The 21,844-nt window shown below is 44.3% G+C and overlaps 1 protein-coding gene and 1 non-coding gene across 2 annotated transcripts in view; one reads left to right on the top strand and one right to left on the bottom strand.

The window, feature by feature from the left end:
* LOC137363434 (histone H2A-like) overlaps positions 1 to 21,844 on the bottom strand; it is a 67,450-nt gene that overhangs the window by 38,178 nt on the left and 7,428 nt on the right. The window contains exons 3-4 of the mRNA XM_068027262.1: positions 20,512 to 20,644; positions 6,351 to 6,431 (exon numbers count right to left, since the gene is read on the bottom strand). Coding sequence (XP_067883363.1) covers positions 6,351 to 6,431; positions 20,512 to 20,644 — 214 coding nt within the window. The remainder of the gene's footprint in view (positions 1 to 6,350; positions 6,432 to 20,511; positions 20,645 to 21,844) is intronic.
* On the top strand, positions 18,164 to 18,235 carry trnaw-cca (transfer RNA tryptophan (anticodon CCA)). The gene has a single exon. It is a non-coding gene; the product is annotated as a tRNA-Trp (tRNA).

The following is a 21,844-nucleotide window of genomic DNA, read 5'->3' as shown; positions in this document are numbered from 1 at the left end:
GAAAGCAGTGAATACAGATTCAATCAGTGGGTTAATGTCCATTACAGGGATGCAAGATTCCACGGCCCAGGACAAACATCCCCATACACCGAGAACAAGCTCAGGAAAACCCGGGGGAGTTAATATCCTAATCACTGAGCATTCCAGTAACATTGAACAAGTTCCTGAACTGAGTGAACCTTTCAAAGTACAGAAGTGATGACGAGGTCAAAAAGGTCTGAACAGTTGAGGTGACTGAGCGGTTTCAGCTTCTCTGTTCAGGTTGCAGCTTTCACTGGAGGCATGTGTTTAAATTCCACTTCTGACAACTTGATTTTCAGTTACTTTGCAGAGCTTCCTTGAAGGTTTGAGGTAGAGTAAATACTGAGGAACTGTTTCTAACTGCTGAAAGGTCAATAACCGAAGGTTATAGATTTAAGGTGACTCACAAAACCAGAAGGAACTTGAGGAAAAATTCCTTTCTGCAACATGTGGTTAGGATTTCAGTTATGTGGATAGATTGGAGGAGCTGGGGTTGTTCTCTTTAGAGAGGAGATTTGATAGAGGTGTTCACAATCATGAGGGGTCGTGACAGACCCGATAGAAACTGTTGGTGGAAGGATTGAGACTCAGGTAAAACCTGTGGCTCAGTTGGTCACACTCACCTCGAAATCACAAGCTTCTGGTTTCAGATTTCACAGCTGACACTCCAGTACAGCACTGAGGGTGTTGAAGGTGCTGCCTTTCAGGTGTGATGTTAAACCAAGGCCTGGTCTGCATGTTTGGGTGAATGTAAAAGATCCCATGCTGCAATTTCAAACAAGAGAAGAGCAATTCTCCCTGGTGTTGTGATCAATATTTGTCCCTCAAACAGATCAGATGGTCACTATCACATTGCTGTTTGTGAATATCAGCTGCTGCATTTCTGACATTACAACAGTGATTACACTTCAAAAGTATTTCATTGTCTACAAAGTGCTTTGATAGGTCCAGTGGTCTTGAAAGGTGCTATATAAATGCAAGTCTTTTCTTTCTTTATCACAACACATTACTGTGTAAAAATGGTTCCTCATGTCATCTCTGGTGCTTCTGCCAATCACCTGATATCTGTGTCCTCTGCTTACTGACCCTTTTACCACTGGAAACAGTTTCTCCTTATTTAAACTATTGAAAACCTCCATGATTTTGAACAAATGTGTCAAATCTCTTCTGAATTTTCTCTGCTGCAAGGAGAACAACCCCAGCTTCTCCAATCTCTCCACATAACTGAAATCCCTCACCCTGCTACCATTGTGGTAAATCTCTATTTTATTCTTTCCTGGGATGTGGGCACTGCTGACACAATGTGATTCCTTTCCACGGAGCGGCCCGCTGATATCATCGGACTGTGCCAAGCTGTGCATAGGCACAGCTACATCTTGCCAGGATTAAGTGGCACATGCGTAGGATGATGTCATTGCACAGCGCCAACATCATCGCATATCCGCGCCTGGTCCATCTTCGCACATGTGCGCGAAAGCATCATCAGGTATCCAGCCCCTCACTCAGCTGGAGGAAGCGGCTGAATAGGAGACTTTGAGGCTGGAGCTCTCCCCACTCGGCAACTCGCTCCAGGCCTCGACGCTTCCTCCCCTCTGCCGCTCGCTCCACACCTCGATGCTCCCCTGGACAATTGTTCCCCACTCGCGTCATCCAGCTCTATGGCCGCTTGCTCTCTGCCCCCCAACCCCCGCTCCAGCCGCTAGCTCTAGGCCGTGCCACTTCCCTCCTTTAGGCCACTCACTACTCACTCCTACGTCACACTTTGCAGCCCACCTTGCTTCTTCGGGCGGCACGTGGAGACTGGACAAACGTGGGAGCAAGTGGCCGAGAGAAGGGAAGCAGCGCAGCCTAGAGCTAGCGGCTGGAGGGGAGGGGGGTTGGGAGTGAGCGAACGACTGGAGAATGGGGTGACATGATCAGGAAACAATCGGCCAGGGAAGTGGGGGGGGGGGAGCAGCGAGGTCTGGAGCGAGCGATTGTGGAGGGTGGAAGCGGCCGGTGCAAGCAGGGGGAGAAAGCGAGTTGTGCCACCTAGTGGTTGCGTTCTCAGCAAACGCAGCCTTTATTGTCCATCCTTAATTGCCCTTGAGAAGGTGGTGGTGAGCTGCCTTTTTGGAGCTGCTGCAGTCCATGTGTTGTACGTAAACCCACAGTGCTGTTCGGAAGGGAGTTCCAAGATTTTGATCCAGTGACAGTGAAGGAATGGTGAAATAGTTCCCAGTCAGGACAGTGTGTAACTTGGAGGGGAGCTTGCAGATGGTGGTGTTCCCATTCATCCAATATCCTTCTAGGTGGTCGAGGTTGGGGGTTTGGATGGTGCTGTCGAAGGAGGCTTGGTGAGTTGCTGCAGTGCATCTTGTAGATGGTGCACACTGCTGCCACTGTTCACTGGTGGTGCAGGAAGTGAATATTTAAAGTCGTGGATGGAGTGCTGATCAAGTGATCTGCTTTGTCCTGGATGGTGTTGAGTTTCTTTGGTGTTGTTGGAGCTCCACTCATCCAGGCAAGTGGGGAGTATTACATCACACTCCTGACTTGTGCCTTGTAGATGGTGGACAGGAGGTGAGTTACTTGCAGCAGAATTCCCAGCCTCTGACCTGCTCTTGTAGCTACGGTATTTATATGACTGATCCAATTCAGTTTCTGCTCATTGGTAACCCCCCGGATGTTGATTGTGAAGGATTCAGCAATGGCAATGTCATTGACTGTCAAGGGGAGATGGTTAGATTCACTCTTGTTGGAAATTGCCATTGCCTGGCATTTTTGTGGCGTGCATGTTACTTGCCACTTATCAGTCCAAGCCCAATCTTGCCCAGGTCTCTCTACATGTGGACACGGACTGCTTCAGTATCTGAGGAGTTACTAATGCAACTGAACATTTTGCAATTATCAGTGAACATTTCCACTTCTGACCTTATGATGGAAGGAAGTTTATTGATGAAGCAACTGAAGACGTTTGGGGCCGAGGACACTACCCTGAGGAACTCCTGAGCGATGTCTGGTACTGAGATGATTGGCCACCAACAACCAGCACCATATTCCTTTGCGCAAGGAATGCCTCCAACCAGTGGAGATTTTTCTCCTTGATTGCCATTGACTTCAATTCTGCAAGGGCTCCTTGATGCCCTTGGCAAGAGCAGTCACTGTCACCTCACCTCACCTCCTGAATTCAGCTCTTCTGTCCATATTTGAACCAAGGCCATAATGAGGTCAGGAACCGAGTGGCCTTGGCGGAAACCAAAATGAGCATCGGTGAGCAGGTTATTGCTGTGTAAGTGCTGCTTGATAGCACTGTCAACGACACTTTCCATCACTTTACTGATGATCAAGAGGAGGCTGACGGGGCAGTAATTGACCGGGTTGGATTTGTCCTGCTTTTTGTGTACAGGACATACCTGGGCAATTTTCCACATTGCCGGGTAGATGCCAGTGGTGTAGCTTGGCAGGCGGCGTGGCTAGTTCTGGAGCACAAGTCTTCAGCACTGCAGCCAGGATGTTTTCAGTATCCAGAGCCTTCAGCCATTTCTTGATATCATGTGGAGTGAAGTGGATTTAGCTGAATGTTGGCACCTGTGATGCTGGGGATCTCAGGAGGAGGCCGAGATGGATCATCTACTTGGCACTTCTGGCTGAAGATGGTTGCAAATGATTCAACCTTGTATTTTGCACTGATATACTGGTCTCCCCTATCATTAAGGATGGGGATATTTGTGGAGCCTCGTCCTCCTGTTAATTGTTTAATTATCCACCACCATTCAGGACTGGATGTGGCAGGACTGCAGAGCTTTGATCTGATCTGTTGGTTGTGAGATCACTCAGCTCTGTCTATTGCATGCTGCTTCCGCTATATGACATGCAAGTAATCCTGTGTTGTAGCTTCACTCATTTTTAGGTCTGCTTGGTGCTGCTCCTGACATGCCCTCCTGCACACTTCATTGAAGCACTATTGCTCCCTTGGCTTGATGGTAATGGCAGAGTCAGGGATATGTCAGGCCATGAGGTAACATATTGTGTTTAAATACAATTCTGCTGCTGCTGATGGCCCACAGTGCCTCATGGATGTCCAGTTTTGAGCTGCCAGTTCTGTTCATTTCTTCCTTCAGATATAATTGACTACTCCGCCCCCGCCCCCTCCCAGTGTGGTTGACAGGACTCTCAACCTCTGCCTTCCCCCTTCCCCTCCCTCCCAGAACTGCGACAGGGTTCCCCTTGTCCTCACTTTCCACCCCATCTGCCTCCACATCCAAATGATCATCCTCCACCATTTCCGCCCCCTCCAGCGTGATGCCACCACCAAACGCATCCTCCCCTCCCTTGTCAACATTCTGAAGGGATTGTTTCCTCCGCGACACCCTGGTCCACTCCTCCATTACCCTCGATACCTCGTCCCCTTTCCAAGGCACCTCCCCTGCAATCGCAGGAGATATAATACCTGCCCTTTTCCCTCCTGTCTTCTCATTATCCAAAGCCCCAAACACTCCTTTTAGGTGAAGCAGCGATTTACTTGTACTTCTTTCAATTATGTATACTGGATTCACTGCTCACAATGTGGTCTCCTCTAAACTGGGGAGACCAAACGCAGATTAGATGGAACACCTCCGCTCAGGCCGAAATCATGACCCTGAGCTTCTGGTTGCTTGCCATTTCAACACTCCCCCCTGCTCTCATGTCAACATTTCTGTCTTTGGCCTGCTCCAGTGTTCCAGTGAAAATCAACCCAAGCTCGAGGAGCAGCACCCGACCTTTTGATTCGGCACCCTACAGCCTTGTGGATTGAACATTGTGTTCAATAACATCAGAGCATGACTGGTGTCAGGCAACCACAAGCATTAACACACTCTTTGCCTTTATCCCAGGACAGCTTTGTTATTTAATCTCTCCTGCCTTCTGCTCTGTCAAACACCTTCCCTTTTGTTCTCTCCCACATGCCCCTCCCCTTCACTTGTTTAAAACCTAATTATTTTCTAACCTGTGTCAGTTCTGATGAAAGGTCACAGACCAGAAACGTTAACTCGGTTTCTCTCACCACAGATGCTGCCAGAGCTATTGAGTATTTCCAGCACTTTTTGTTTTTATTTCAGATTTCCAGCATCTGCAGTATTTTGCTTTTATTGTGTCAGAAAGTCTTTCCTTGATTCAGGACTCTTACCTCTCTCCAGAATCTCTCTGCTAAAGATTGAACTTTATCTCATTTCACTCACAGCTCAGGGTCAGTGTGGCACAGTGGGACTTCTGGCTGTCTCCCACTTCACACTCCATCAGTACTGAGAAAACAATGGGGAATATTACTCACATGTTATGTTCTGTATCTTTTTACAAACACTTTAATGTATATATTGTCTTCCAAAGCAGTGACAGAATGGTGGCTTTTGTGTGTTGTTGAAATAGCTTTGTTGAGTTCGTGCTGTACTAACAGTTAAACAGTTCTTGGTTCAATCCCAGGTTTTGGCACTTTCAACCTCTCCTGTGTCTTTTTCTTTGGCTCCAATTGTCAAGCTGCATGATTTACTCTGAAATTAGCACCAGAGAACCAAGGCACCAGCGAGCATGAGGAGCTGAAATTAGCACAGATCAAATCCACTTAATATTTCTGACTGAAGATGGTTGCAAATGCTTCAGCTTCATCTTTTGCACTGACGTGCTCAGCACCACCATCATTGAGTATGTGAATGTTTTTGGAGCCTCCTCATCTTGTTAGTTATTTAATTATCCACCACCATTCACGACTGGATGTGGCAGGACTGTGGAGCTGTGATCTGATCCTGAGGGAGATATCCGTGCGTGGAATGGCGGGATGTATGGAGAGTGATCCTGAAGAGGGTGTCCGAGCCTTGAGTGGAAGCTTTCCGTGGAGGTACAGCAGTAGGTCATTCAGCCCCAGTGTTTTATAAAGGTATAGCATAACTTATTTGCTTTTACTCTATGCGTCTATTAATAAAGCCAAGTGTCCTGTTTGCTCTTAGCAACCTTTTCAAACCTTGATCAAAAAAGATTGGTGTACATTGTCTCATTCTTCCTCCCTAACTGTATCACTTCACAATTCTCTGTGTAAAATTTTAACTGTTGTGTGAAAGCCCATTTTACCAGTGTGTTTAAGTTCCTCTGAAGTGTGTTACTGTCACTGGCATAGGACGAAATTCACGAGCATTCTTTGATGCTATCTCCGTGGAAAGAGCAATCTTACACACTAGCTCAAATTGGGATTTTGTGTGTTTAGTATCTTTTCTCATCCACCAATATAAGCACAAATCTGTCTCATAATGTACAGTCTAAGAATGTGCCAATGTTGCAATGTGGTGATAAATTCTGCAGTGTCACAATGTACTCACCAACTGTGTCACGACTTTTCTGATTTCTGGATCCATGTTTGCAGCTTTCCGCGATCTCTCGTGGATTCGGGTTGAGCTTCACTTCAACGAAGAAACGGAAAATTATGATTTAAAGATTACACTGTCAATCATTCACATCTCTGTCTTCTCCTGAACTTCGAGTTCAAATTTGTTTGTGAAGTTGAGTCACACGTTAAGCCTTTGCCTTTGTGAAGGAAGTGATTTGGGAATGGCTGTTTGAAACTGTCCCTTCTTGCACAGAAATTCAGTGCAAATACTCGATCACTCACAATTTCCTTGAGAGATATTTGTTCACAATCGCATTCGACACGGAAACTGCCTCAGCATTAATCTCACTGAAGCAGAATGTGACCGTGTTGTATGTTTCAGAATGTTGTTGCCGTTATTTGTCGCTTTTAACCGAGACTGGGACACAGGGCAAAGTTGATCCGAGGTTGGAATATGTTATCATTCAGGAGCAAGAAAAATCAAAAGGAACAAAATAAGAAAACCCAGTCTCCAGATTTGAGAATCTGTAGATCCGCTTTGGGAAAGTGAATCAGAGCAGAATGAAGGGTGAACTGTCCAGAAGAGATGAAGACACAGCTCAGTCAACACGTTCCCCTGGTTTATGATGCTGGAACATTCCTCACACAGAAATGATTCAACCCAATGACTAACATTCTTACAGCTGATAATTTATGCTACTGATTTAAGGACTGTCTCATGTGGTTACCGAGTGACGACGAGAAGATATTAAACTTTGTTCTATTCAATCTAGCTGTGATGAAGTTTGAATTTTTCTACCTTTTATAAACAGTATTTGAAGGGTTTCGGTAACAATGTTCAGTGTTGATGAGAGTGGGGTCTGGGTGAGAAGCTGCTGAGTGTGACAGGGTCAGGACTGGGTGCAGGAAGTTCTCTGACAGTCTCCCTCTATCTCTCTAATGGGTTTGAGTTGATTTACGACTGGTAGCTTTTATTTTACTTTTCTTATTTAGAGATACAGCACTGAAACAGGCCCTTCGGCCCATCGAGTCTGTGCCAACCAGCAACCACCCATTTATACTAATCCTACATTAATCCCATATTCTCTACCACATCCCCACCATTCTCCAACCACGTACCTACACTAGGGACAATTTACAATGGCCAATTTACCTACCAACCTGCAAGTCTTTTGGAGGTGGTAGGAAACCAGAGTACCCGGCGGAAACCCACACAGACACAGGGAGAACTTGCAAACTCCACACAGGCAGTACCCAGAACTGAATCCTGGTCGCTGGAGCTGTGAGGCTGCGGTGCTAACCATTGCGCCACTGTGCTGCTATTGGTGTTTTGATAAATGAAGGAAGTTCCCTCCACCCATTTTTTTTGGACAGACAGTGTGGTATGAGGATGTAAAGGGTTAATGCTGAAGATAGTGGGATCAACCCCTCCCACTGTCAGAGTGATGATGGAACAGTCACATGAGATGAAGTTTGGGAGAAGAGAAAGCAGCACCAAAGATGCTAGCTTAGCAGGCTTGATGAGTGTGTTTAGAGTATTGTGTAAATTAGAAAAGAGTTCTTAGTTCTTTCAGCAGGAACTGTGTCCAGAAAATATCGAGAAACTCACAATTTTATTATTCAGGAGTCGGAACACAGATATTAATTAGAAGTGACAGTTCTGGGACCAATTAACAAAAAAAGTAGAGAATAATATTGCTCACTGATTGAAATCCCCTCGTGAGGAGACAGTTAAACAGGTGATCTGTTGGGGCATCCTTCGATCCAATGTTTCAGCAACATTTAATCTCCCTTTTTGGTGAAATTCTCTGTTATTTGCAACTTTTTTTATCAGCTTTGATGGGCGAGTGAAAAAACTGAAAAAATTGAACAGTTCCCTCCTTTCTTTTCTTCCTTCTTCTCTTCTTTCCATCAGTTTCTCTTTTCTGTCCCAGATCAATATAATGATGAGAATCCCACTTTAATCTGCTCTTTCTGGTGTTTTATCCATTCCAATCAAAATTTCAACATTCCAATCAAATCTATTTGTTATTCCACAGTGTCTCTCCATGTGTTTTATTCTGTTGTATTCTCTCACAGTCTGTTTGATGATCAATGTTACATCTCACTCTCTGTTCTGGTGAAGATCAGAAGCAGTGATATCTGTTTACACCACCCGACAAGTCGGCCTGAGGCTGTGCCTCGCTGATCATGTGGAGTTTAAGCAATTCTTCCAGTCAGTTAGTTCAGCTGTCATTTCATGAGAAATTCGGTCATCATGACTTCGTCAGTGACCTGATGGCTCAGGTGTCTGCGTGATGTTAATCATGATGTGTTGAAATGATTGTATGTTCCAGTCTTTCCGTGGTGGGTTTTCACACTGAGTAGAAACGTGTTTGACATGGTCTGGAAATGTTTCACACCGCTCCATTCCCAACTTCATTTACTGACAGAAGATATATTTCCATCATTGCACAGCTGGCTGCACAGCCAGAAACTGTGCTGAAGGTGACAACTATTCCTATGCAATTGACAAGGTGGCCGAGAGGTTAATGCGATGTATTGTTGATCCGTTGTACTCTGCACATGTGGGTTCGGATCCCATCCTTGTCGCTAGTTTATGAAATGTTTAGTGTATTGTTTATGTTGGGGGAGTTTATGTGTGAAGTCAGCCTCGAAACCTGTTCTTGTCCATGTCCAGACAGTGATTCCAGAATTGGTTATACTTTCTTAAAATTGAGACAGACAATTGGAATTCTTCACCCAAACTGCACTGGAATGAAGATCAAATAGGGATCACGAAACGGAGCAGGATTTTTCCTCCCCTCCTTCCTTCCATCTTTACTTTCTCTCGATTTGCACCAAGTGAAAGACAAATGGGAAAAGCAAATGGCGAGGGAGCAGATGCAGAAAATTATCCTTTGGCAAGAAATTTATTTTCAAATCTTCTTGATAGATTAAGTGAGTGAGCAATGCTTTGGCAGATGGAGTTTAAAATGAGGGGTCATTTAGTACCTACGATAGATCAGAGTGTTTTGTTGTAAGAGGTGAGATGTTAGAAACGGCGGAGGAGCGGAGATGCGAATACTGAATTAATAAAAGCTCGTGGACTGGGAGAAAATAATGTGAAAAGTGAACAGAATATGAAGATTGGAACTCATGTTGCAGTGATATAAAGCTCTGTGCTCCTGAAGTAAATGTCCAAGCCCAGATTGTGGGGAATCTGTGGAGAGTGATTTGGTTTTTATTCATTCTTGGGTGTGAGTATCGCTGATAAGGCTAGCATTTATTACCCATTCCTATTGCCGTTGAGAAGGTGGTGGAGAGCTGCCTTCTTGAACTGATGCAGTCCATATGGTGCAGGAACACCCACAGTGCTATTGGGGAGGGAGTTCCAGGATTGTGACCCAACAATAGTGAAGAAATGGCGATATCGTTCCAAGTCAGGATGGTGAGAGTCTTGGAGGGGAACCTGCAGGTAGTGAGTTCCCATGCATCTGCTGCCCTTGTCCTTCGAGGTGGTAGTGGTCACGAGTTTGGAAGGTGCTGTTGAAGGATACTTGGCGAGTTGCTGCAGTGCATATAGAGATGGTACACACTGCAGCCACTGTGTACTGGTTGTGGAGGGATTGAATGTTTAAGGTGGCGGGTGAGGTGCCGATCAAGTGCGCTGCTTTGTCCTGGATGGTGTTGATCTTCTTGAGTGTTGTTGAGTGGGATGTATTCCATCCCTCCTGACTTGTGCCTTGTAGATGGTGGACAGGATTTGGGGTGTCAGGAGGTGAGATACTTGCTGCAGAATTCGTAATCTCTGACCTGCGCTGATAGCCACAGCATAGATGTGACTGGTCTAGTTACGTTTCTGCTCAAGATATTGATGGTGGGGGATTTAACTATGATAATGCTTCTGAATATCAAAAGGTAGATTTTTTTTCTCTCTCATTGGAGATGTTCACTGCTTGGCACTTGTGTGGCCAGAAGGTTGCTTGTTACTTATCATCTCAAGCCTGAATGTTGTTCAGGTCTTGCTGCTTGCAGGCACAGACTGCTTCAGTATCTGAAGAGTTGTGAGTCATCATCTAACATTCCCACTTCTGACTTATGTTGAAGAGAAAGTCGTCAATGAAACAGCTGGGATGTTTGGGTCTACGACACAACCCTGAGAAACTCCTGAGGCAGTGTCCTGGGCTGAGATGATTGGCCTCCACTAACCACAACATCTTGTTTTGTGCGAGGTATGACTTCAACAAGTGGAGAGTTTTCCCCCTGATTCCCATTGACTTCAATTTTGCTAGGGATCCTTGATGCCACACTCACTCAAGGGCAATCACTCTCACCTCTCCTCTGGAATTCCACTCTTTCGTCTCTGTTTGGACCAAGCTGCAATGAGATCATACAAACATAAGATCAGAAGAACTAGTAGCAGGAGTAGGCCATTTGGCCCCTCGAGCTTGCTCCGCCATTCAATAGGATCATGGCTGACCTGATCATGACCTCAACCCCACTTTCTTGCCTGCCCACATAACCCTTGGCTCTCTTGTAGATAAAAATCTTGAAGACATTCAATGACCCAGCCTCCACTGCTCTCTGCGGTAAAGAATTCCAAAGATTAATGACCCTCTGAGAGAAGAAATTCCTTCTTAAATGAAAAACCCCTAAATCTGAAACTGTGTCTCCCAGTTCTAGATTCCACCATGAGAGGAAACATCCTCTCAGCATCTACCCTGTCAAGCCCCCTCAGAATCTTATATGTCTCAATAAGTTCACCTTTCATTTTTCTCAACTCCAATGAGTATCGGTCCAACCTGCTCAACTTTCCTCACAAGACAACACCTTCATCACAGGAATCAATCCAATGAACCTTCTCTCAACTGCCTCCAATGCAAGTATATCCCTCCTTAAATAAGGAGACCAAAACTGGACACAGTACTCTAGGTGTGGTTTCACCAGCACCATGTACATTTGCAGCAAGACTTCTCTACTTTTATACTCCATTCCCCTTGCAATAAAGGGTAACATTCCATTTGCCTTCCTAATTATTTGCTGTACCTGCATGGTAACTTTTTGTGATTCATGTACGAGGACACTCAGATCCTTCTACACCGCAGCATTCTGTAATCTCTCACAATTTAAATAATATTTTCCTTTTCTATTCTTCCCACCAAAGTGGATAACCTCACATTTTCCCACATTCTACTCTATCTGCCAAATTATTTCCTGGAGCTGAGAGACCCTGGCAGAATCTAAATTGAGCATCGATGATCAGATTATTGCTTAGTGCGTGGTGCTTGATAGCACTGTTGGTGACATCTTCCATCACTTTGCTGATGATTGATAGTAGACTGATGGGGTGGCAATTGGTCAGATTGGATTTGCCCTGCATTTTTTTTATGGAGAGGGCACACTTGGGCAATTTTCCACATTGTCAAGTAGATGCCCGTGTTGTAGCTCTACTGGAACAGCTTGGCTGAGAGCGCAGCTAGTTCTGGAGCACAAGTCTTCAGTACTCGAGCCGGAATGTTGTTCGGGCCCATAGTCTTTGCTGTATCAAGTGCCTTCAGCTGTTTCTTGCCATTATGTGGAGTGAAGCGAATTGGCTGAAAACTGGAAGCTGTGATGCAGGGGACCTCAAAAGGCCGAGATGAATCATCCACTGAGCAATTTCTGACTGAAGATGGTTTCAAATGCTTCAGCTTCACCTTTTGCACTGACGTGCTCGGCTCCACCAACATTGAGGATAGGGATGTTTTTGGAGCCTCCTCATCTGGTTCCTTATTTAATTGTCCACCACCATTCATGACTGGATACCCAGTTTTTCAGGGCAGTGCCCTCGGCCCAACCATCCTCAGCTGTTTCATTGATGGCTTTCTCTTCAACATAAGTGAGAAGTGGGAATGTTCGCTGATGATTCACAACTCCTCAGATACTGAAGCCGTCTGTGCCTGCAAGCAGCAAGACATGAACAACATTCAGGCTTGAGCTGATAAGTGACAAGCAACATTCTTTGATCTGATCCTGAGGGAGATATCCGTGCGTGGAGCGGCGGGATGTATGGAGAGTGACGCTGAAGAGGATGTCTGAGCCTGGAGGGCAGAATCTGTGGAGAGTGGTCCTCAAAGGATGTCCATGTCTGGAGATTTAGGATCTCTGAAGAGGGTCTCCGAGCCCATAGTGCTGGGATCTATGGAGAGTGATCCTGAAGTGGGTGTCCGAGCCTGGAGTGGCAGGATCTGTGGAGAGTGATCCTGATGAGTGTGTGTAAACCTGGAATGGAAGCTTTCTGTGGAGGTACAGGTGGAGGCCATTCATTCCCAGTATTTTATAAAGGTTTAGCATAACTTATATGCTTTTACTCTATGCCTCTATTAATAAAGCCAAGTGTCCTGTTTGCTCTTAGCTACCTTTTCAACATTGGTGTACATTGTCTCTCTGCTCCTGCACCCAGTTTAGAATTGTAACGTTTCATTTATATGGCATTCTTCCTTCCAAATTGTATCACTTCACACTTCTCTGTGTAAAATTTCATCTGTTCTGCGAAAGCCCATTTTACCATTTTTTTTTAAGTTCCCCTGAAGTGTGTTACGATCACTGGCATCGGACAAAATTCCTGAGCATTCTTTGATGCTATCTCCATGGACAGAGCAATCTTTTACGCGAGCTCAAATGTAGGATTTTGTGTGTTTAGTATCTTATTTCACCCACCAACATAAGCACAAATATGTCACGTAAATCTTGTTCACTGCAGTCCCTGCTGCTGTATTCTGCCTATATTTACAGACTTTTATCTCAACCTCGTCACCATGTTCTCTAATATATTCAAGGGGCATCAACAGAGAAAATGTTCACCAAGCATGGCAAGTGCAAGGAAATGTTTATTTATGTCATTATGTCATGAACATAATATACAAATTTTTACATGTGTGAATCATCAAGATGTGTCTTCATAAATAGAACCCCGTCACAGTAAACACTGTCACCTTTCAATGTTTAGCAGACAGGTTTGACGGCCTGATGTGTGTGATTCCCATATTAATGTGTTTGTACAAAGTTCGGGGAAAGATGGAGATATGAATAATTTACAGGGAAATCTTTTAAACACATTACCACATCTCTCACTCACAAAGATCTGCAAACACATGGATTCCAAAAGAACCTGATTACAAAATCACCAAAAATAAACACAGCCAGAGAGACTTGCAATAACCTGTAGCTTAGGGAAAGTACATGATGTTATGGAAGGAATTTTGTTTCTTTTAAAATATTTTTTGAAGAAGTCATAATCAAACTGAATAAGTGTAGGACCAGTTCTTTTTCAAGAGGGCACCAAAAGAACCAATTTGGCAACGATGTTTACTGGTTGTCACATAATTCAAGTTAAATATAGAGCAGAAACCCTGGTAACAGGGAGAAATGTGGTTAGTGAAGTCAGTCATGCCCCTTGATTGGACAAGCTTGGCAGCAGCATCGCAAACCTAAGAAGGCAGAAAACTCACAACCTTTGGTTGTCGCAGTCAGTGTGTTTTACCTGCTGGAGTGAGCAGCTGATAAAGTTAGCCTGAAGAATCGTCAAGGAAGGAGAGAAGACCACAACCCAGTTTGTTTTCCAGAAAATCTTTAAAAGACCCTGAGAAGTCCACTGAGTTTATTCATCTTGTCGCATGTCTTTGAAGAAGGCCTGCTAAAATTAATTCTCAATGCCTTCTGAAAAGAACTGATCTAAAATACCCGAGTGACCTGTCTACGTATACTCGGAAGTTAGACTGTATTCCAGTTTTGGAGCAACATATCTCATCTGATGATTTCTTCAAAAATGAGCAAATAAACAGCCCAAGAGGATTTTTTTGTCTGTAACAGAGTGCTGAATTTAAAAAAAAATCCCTTTTATTTTTTCAGCTATCCGGTGTGTGTGTGTGCGTGTGGCTCGAAGATAAAAAAAAGGACTTTAAAAGTTGGTAAAGGTGAAAAAGGAACTTTTAAAATTTCCACCTGTGTGTTTATGCTTTACTTCATGACTAGTTAAAACTTGTTTGACAATAAATGGATAATTTTGTTCTTCATTAAAGAAACCTGGTCAGTGTATTCTATTCTGGGAAAAATAGAGTACATGATTGACTGTATCAGTATGTGGGAAAAGTTCACATAGATGTTGTGACCTGTGGAGAAGTGGGATGAGAATAAAGAGTGCCCTCCTCTGCCCTTAGTTGTCACAGCACTTGTGATCTGGCTCAGTAGCTTAATTGGTTCGAGTGTTTGTCTAATCATCAGAAAATCTTGGATTCATATGCTTGCTTCAAAAGTTTAGCTATCAATCATTTACATCCATTTTCTTGTGAACTTTAACTTTTCTTATGAATTTCATTCACAAAAGAAAACAGCTCAGTGCTTGCCTTTGTGAAGGATGTGAGTTTGGAATGGCTGTTCCTGCTCGGACACATGTCCAGTGCTAATATTTCAACGGCAACTCAATCCCGTACAATTTCTTTGAGAGCAATGTGTTTGCAGTTGCATTTAACCTGGAAAACAGCTCAACATTAATCTCACTGAAGGAAAGTGTGACCGTGTTGTATGTTTCAGAGTGTTTGTGCCGTTTTGTGTCTCTTTTAACCAAGACTATAACACGACGCAAAGGGGAGGGTTGATCCGAGGTTTAGAATATATTATCATTCAGGAGCAAGAAAAATCAAAAGGAACAAAATAAGAAAACCCAGTCTCCAGATTTGAGAATCTGTAGATCCGCTTTGGAAAGTGAATCAGAGCAGAATGAAGGGTGAACTGTCCGACTGCCCAGAAGAGATGAAGACACAGCTCAGTCGGCACGTTCCCCTGATTTATGATGCTGGAACATTCCTCACACAGAAATTATTCAATCAATATTCATCTGCCAAGTCGGTCTGAGGCTGTGCCTCTCTGATCACGTGGAGTTAAAGCAATTCTTCCAGTCAGTTAGTTCAGTTGTCATTTCATGAGAAATTTGAAGTCATCATGACTTCGTCAGTGGCCTAATGGTTCAGGTGTCTGAGTGATGTTAATCATGATGTGATCAAATGATTGTATGTTCCAGTCTTTCCGTGGTGGGTTTTCACACTGAGTAGAAACGTGTTGGACATGGTCTGGAAATGTTTCACACCACTCCATTCCCAACAGGCCATGACCTGATGTGATGGAAATGTCATTTACTTACAGAAGCTACATTTCCATCATTGCACATCTGGATGCACAGTCAGGATCTGAGCTGAAGGTGACCGTCCTGCCCAAATTTTCATAGAGGCAAAAAAGACATGTGATGGGTTGCTGGCACAAAGCTGGATGATGAAGTGTTTGAGAGGTTAAGGTGATGGATTATTAATTCCTTCTGTTTTACAAGTATAAATTTGAATTCCATCTGCATCAACAGTTTATAAAATGCTCAATGCATTGTTTCTTTGTAATTCACCAGCTTTTGCAGAAAGTAGGACTAAAGCTGTTGCAGTACCTGTTAGAAAGATAGTCTAAGTTATTCTGAAGCCATCTTCCAATGTCATCTACATGTAAGCCAGATTTTAAAGGATAAGATTTAGTTTTTAAAAGTCATTTCAATCTTACTCGATTCTTCACAAAGAAGCCAGGTAAATCTCGATAAAAAGTCATATATATTTAGAGATCTTTTAAAAGCACTTCAATCTTGTTAATAAAAAGTCAGAGGTAAATTTAAGAACTCTGATAAGGCCTTGCTAAAAAGTTACATACAATTAAGAAACAAAATACAACATTTAAAATGTCTGAACTCCCTCTGAAAGTTGATCCCTGTTGCTGCCGGTGTCTTCCTGGAATAGTGGAGCTGTTGTGTCAACAGAAAAGTCCTTCCCGAGCAGGCCCTGAGCCTGTTGGTACCGGCTTTAATCCAACCCAGGTAAAAATCAGGGTACGTTGTGGGCAATGAGCCCAAATTGCTGAACTACAGGTCCCTGTCACTTTAAAGAGTGGGCTGGTGCGATTATGATCAGAGGCTCCTTCTAAGCACATTTCTCACCACCACAACTTCCAGATGCTGGTGTTAGTGTGTGCATGTACCAGCAGTTGCAGTGCTGTTCAGACCCTCAATAGCCGTGAAAGTCTCAGAGTTCACCACTATTGGGCTGCAAAATCCAGGCCAATATCTCACAGCCATGTAAGATTTGCTCTCCCTCTGTACAAAATCAAACTCCACACATTGTCTTTCACTTACTCCTGTTTCCAGCCCTGACGGTGCAGAAATCCCCTCTCAAAGGTACACAATCCAGTTGATTTCTGATCAAATACTTCCTTCCTCATTCAACAGAGGAAACAGAGACATGAACAGGAGTCAGGTGCAAGAAAGTTTCACCAACAGAGCAAAGAAAGGCACCAACAAAAGTCACACCTACTTTCCAAATCATTTCACTGGAATATTCTTTCACTTGTTTTGTAAGATGACTGCAATAAATCTGAAAATGAGCACCATGAGGTTTGTGTTCACTCATCACTTGTTCTCCTGTGTTTGTCTGTCAGGTTTGTAATTCAATTTATATTGGACATTGAATAGAATCTCTTTTCAAGATGATTGCACATTGTACTGTGTTTAAAGCAACCAACTTGTAAAATGGCAGATAATGAATGTTTCAATACCTGTGTGACCAGATTCTTCCAATGCTTTTCAACAGCTAGATTGATGATGCTTGTAATCTGTATCCTGTGGAGAATGGGAGAGGAGAATAAAAACATGGTGCATGAACAGGACAGACTGTGTAAAATGGGAGCACAGAAATACTGCCACCTCATTGAAAGTTAATGAGATTTATTCCAAGTCAGACACCTGTCCACAATGAACAAGTGAATACATTAATTGTCCACTTTCAATCTAAATGGGACTGAGGTTCCAACAGAGAAGTTTTCTGGAAAATACCTGCTGCAGTTTTAAAATTGATGAACTGGAACATCTTATACTAACTTTCAAATAACTGTAGTGATTGTATAGTTCTCATAGTGGAGAGAAGGAGTTGTTTATAAATATAAGCAGAAAGACACATTTGTGGATTGGTGAATGAGCTTTATCTTTCTGAAATGTATTTGTCCATTGGTTGCAGGTCACTGGAAATTCTTTTTTACATTTCAATTGTAGCAGCAGCAGTTAGCAGCAAAATGTCTGATTAATCAGAGTAGTGGATCTGGGAAATACTTAAACAGCCGAGACCCTGTAAAACAGAACTCCAAGTAATATTTTAAATAAGGCACTGAACTGACAGAGCGGTAAAGGCCTGCTCGGGTCAGGAAAAAAAACCCGACCCGAACCCGACAGAACCACATTGGACCCGAGCCCGACCCGGCCCGAGTATCTCCATTTATTCTCACGCCCAAACTACCCGACCACCGGAATGTTCACTTTATCTACCTCCCGATTCCGAATCTACAGGAAGCTGCAGCATGAGCGCAATGACGTCATAGAGATGCTCACTTGCTCACTGAGCAGACTCAGAGTTTCCCTCCTTGATGACCCGGACTCAAAGCTTAGGTTGGCTTTTCAACTTTTGACACTTATTAAACTCAACTTCCCAGCAGAGTTAAATGTAATACTTACTGTGTGTGTCCGACACGGACTCAGCCCGACCTGGACCCAGCCCGACCCGAACCTGGCCCGACCTGACCCGAGCCCGAAAGCCAGACCCGGAATAGCGACCCGACACGACCCGAACCCGACACGGGTCCCGTCGGGTTCAGGTCGGGTGGCAGACCTTTCCAGAGCGGAGGTCAGATGAGGATTGAATTAATTTCAATCACTGAATCTAAACAAGAAGTTAGTCTGCCATGAATGGAACACTTTCCTCTATCTGTGAGCTTGTGGCGCAACGGTAGCGCGTCTGACTCCAGATCAGAAAGTTGCGTGTTCAAATCACGTCAGGCTCAGTTGTGTTTTACAGCAGCTCAAGTTCCTGGATTTTATATCAGATGAGAGTTCGATTAATTGGAATGTTCAGTGAATGGTTGAATTTCAAGATCAACTTTAATAGATTAAAGTCCTGATTTCTGGTTCCGTTCCATTTCCATGCTCAGTTCTTATTTCACACTGTTTCATATCAGAACAATGTTTCAGGGATGTGATGTGTCCATTGTTTGTACAATCGCTCTGTCACCCAGTGTGAGAAATAAAACACAAACCGCCCAGCGTGCGGCTCAAAACCATACCTGGCTCTGTCTATAGGCCGCTTAGTTCAGTTGGTTAGGACGCAGTGTTGATAACAACAAGGCTGTGGATTTGATCCCCATGTGTGCTGTCACATGGTCAGTCATTAATTTGACACATTTTTGTTACACTTAAAATCCAACTTTTAGATGCAAACAAGTTTACATAAAATGTCAAAGGGAATTTATTTTGAATAACATCCATTGCATCTTTGTCACTGGTCTGGAGTAACACAGAATTCTTTCCAATTATCTTCCGTTTGCTGATAAACATTGAACTCGTGGCCTGTTCTCGTTAATGGTCACGAGCAACAAAAACAGACAGAGCAAGTCTGACCGCCCAGAGATGTGGAAAAGGCTTCAGTTTGGGACATAGGCAACAAATCAAATGTTCACCCGGCCCCGAAAGATTCAAAAACTGTGGAAAAGGACACAAGGAGGTAGAGAATAAGCTAAAGCTGACAATGTAAATATTTCCCATCCTTGATATCTCTCTGTTCCAATCCAACCTTCAGAGTTGGGTAAATAATTTCAGTGTAAATTGTGCAGCTCAAGAGTCAAAACCAAAGGGCGATGCAGAATAAAGGAAAACTGCCAAAACCCCAGATTGAACCTGGGATCTTCGGTCTAACACACTCCCAACTGAGCTATTTCAGTCTCACAGGCTTGGGATGATAAGTGGCAAGTAACATTCGCACCACACAAGTGCCAGGCAATGACCATCTCCAACAAGAGAGAATCTAACTACCTCCCCTTGACATTCAATAGCATTACAATCACTGAATCCCCCACCATCAACATCATGGGGGTTACCATGGGTAGCCATACAAATAACGTGACGACAAGAGCAGGTCAGAGGCTTGGAATCCTGAGGTGAGTAATTACAGTGCAGCTGTTGGCTCCACCCCAAGGGCTGAATTTGTTCTGTAAATCATGAACCAGCTTCCTCTCAAATCCCAGGTTTATCAATTAATCCTCTTACAAAAGCCCCAAAGTGTGATATATTCCTCTCACTCATCCATGACTCCTGACTCCCCAAAGCCTGTCCACCATCTGCAATTCACAAGTCAAGAGTGTGGTGGAATACTCTCCACTTGCCTGGATGGGTGCAATTCCAACTCAAGAATCTCAACACCGTCCAAGACAAAGCAGCCCACTTGACTGGGACCCCATCTACAAACATTCACTCCCTCCACCATCGGCACACATTGGCAGCAGTGTGTACCATCTACAAGATGCACTGCAGCAATGCACCAAGACTCCTTAGACAGCACCTTCCAAACCCAGCGACCTATACCACCGAGAAGGGCAAGGGCAGCAAATGCAGGGGATACCACCACCTGCAAGTTCCCCTCCAAGCCACACATCATCCTGACTTGGAACTATATCGCCGTTCCTTCACTGTCGCTGGGTCAAAATCCTGGAACTCCCTTCCTCACAGCACTGTGGGTGTACCTACCCCACATGGACTGCAGCGGTTCAAGAAGGCAGTTCACCACCACCTTCTCATGGGCAACTAGGGATGGGCAATAAATGCTGGCCTAGCCAGCGATGCCCACATCGCATGAATGAATGAATAAAAATGTGAAGTATCCCTTGTGTCATTGTTTTGGTAGAAAATATAACCCTGGTGGAATTGACCCTCCCAATCACACCTCACTTCATAGAACATAGAAAATGGAGAAAATTTATGGCACAGAATGAGACCATTTAGCAATCGTGTGTGTGCCAGCTGAAAAAGAGTGATCCAGCCCAATCCCACTTTCCAGGTCTTGGGAATGGGATCTGAACAGATCTCAGAGCTCACATTATGTGAATGTTCTGTTGAAGTGTTGGTGAGCTGATATACCAGGGGAGATTCACACTGTTAGACACAGTGTGAAATACATTCAAGTATTTATAAAACATTGTAACATGTGTGTAATATTCCCCAATGCTTTCTCAGCACTGATGGATTGTGAAGTGGGAGACAGCCAGAAGACCCATGGGTCCACACTGACCATGAGCTGAGAATGAAATGAGAAAAAGTTCAATCTTCAGCAGTGAGTTGCTGCAGAGAGGTAAGAGCCCTGAATCAATGAGAGACTTTCTCATACTGCTTTTGAATCTCATTTCAAACACTCCTTGAACTCTCTGCCGAGGAATTCAGAGCTGGATAACGCCTGTAAAATCAGTCTAAAAAGGAAATAGAAAACACCCACCGTGGGCTCAAACTCAAAAACTTGAGATTCAGAGTTTCATGCTTTCATCGACTGAGCTCACTGGGCCTGAGACAGTGTCCCCATCCTGTCTGTTATTGGACGGTGCAGCTGTTGGCTCCACCCCAGGGGCTGAATTTGTTCTGTAAACCATGAACCAGCTTCCTCTCAAATCCCAGGTTCATCAGTAAATCGTCTTGCAAAAGCCCCAAATTGTGATATATTCCTCTCACTCATCCAGAATAAAAGTTACATCTTTTGCTCTTTTTACCTTCCAAACATTGACTTCTATTTTACTCAGCATTTATTTCTCTCTCCTTTTTATGTTGTGCATTTCCGAACAAACATTTCATTTCAATTATTTATGAGGGATGAAATGAACAGAAAAGATTTTCTGCAATGGTACCAGGGGTGTGGGACAGAGTGTGTGGTTCGGAGAGGCAGCAGAACGGATCCTGGGGCAGCAGAGGCAGCAGAACGGGTCCTGGGGCAGCAGAACGGATCCTGGGGCAGCAGAGGCAGCAGAACGGGTCCTGGGGCAACAGAACGGATTCTGGGGCAGCAGAGGCAACAGAACGGATCCTGGGGCAGCAGAGGCAGCAGAACGGGTTCTGGGACAGCAGAGGCAGCAGAATGGGTCCTGGGGCAGCAGAATGGGACCTGGGGCAGCAGAGGGCTCTCAGGAAGACACTCCTTTAAACCAGGCAGCAGTGAATGCAGGGCTGGCAGCCCTTTAAATATGGTGCCAGCGCCTGCCGTTGTGTCAGATGTCGGTGCCCTCGGTGCCTCGTTCACTACCTCTGGTCCTTGTTTACATGGGCCCCATGCCTCCCCTTCATTAATTGGTCGGCTGCTCCGTGATCGGGGTCGGCCGGCCACATTTCACTCGTGTGGTGACGGCACCCACTTCCGGTGCCTCTGCCGAGAGCCGCACCGTTAGTTTAAAATTCAGCCCATGGGGTCAAGAGTGGAAAATCTCCCCTCTGATTCTCTCTACTTAAAATGAAGGAGACACCAAATTAAAACTGATGAAACCAGGGATTGTATCCTGGTTCTTCAATCTAGTGTTCTCCCAACTGAGCTATTCCAGCCTCACTGTGAACTCATCTTCATTGGAGACAAATATAACTCCAGG

This window comes from Heterodontus francisci, unplaced genomic scaffold (genome assembly GCF_036365525.1).
Source record: "Heterodontus francisci isolate sHetFra1 unplaced genomic scaffold, sHetFra1.hap1 HAP1_SCAFFOLD_61, whole genome shotgun sequence".
Lineage (NCBI taxonomy): Eukaryota > Metazoa > Chordata > Chondrichthyes > Heterodontiformes > Heterodontidae > Heterodontus > Heterodontus francisci.
This window is presented reverse-complemented; position numbering and strand designations above follow the sequence as displayed.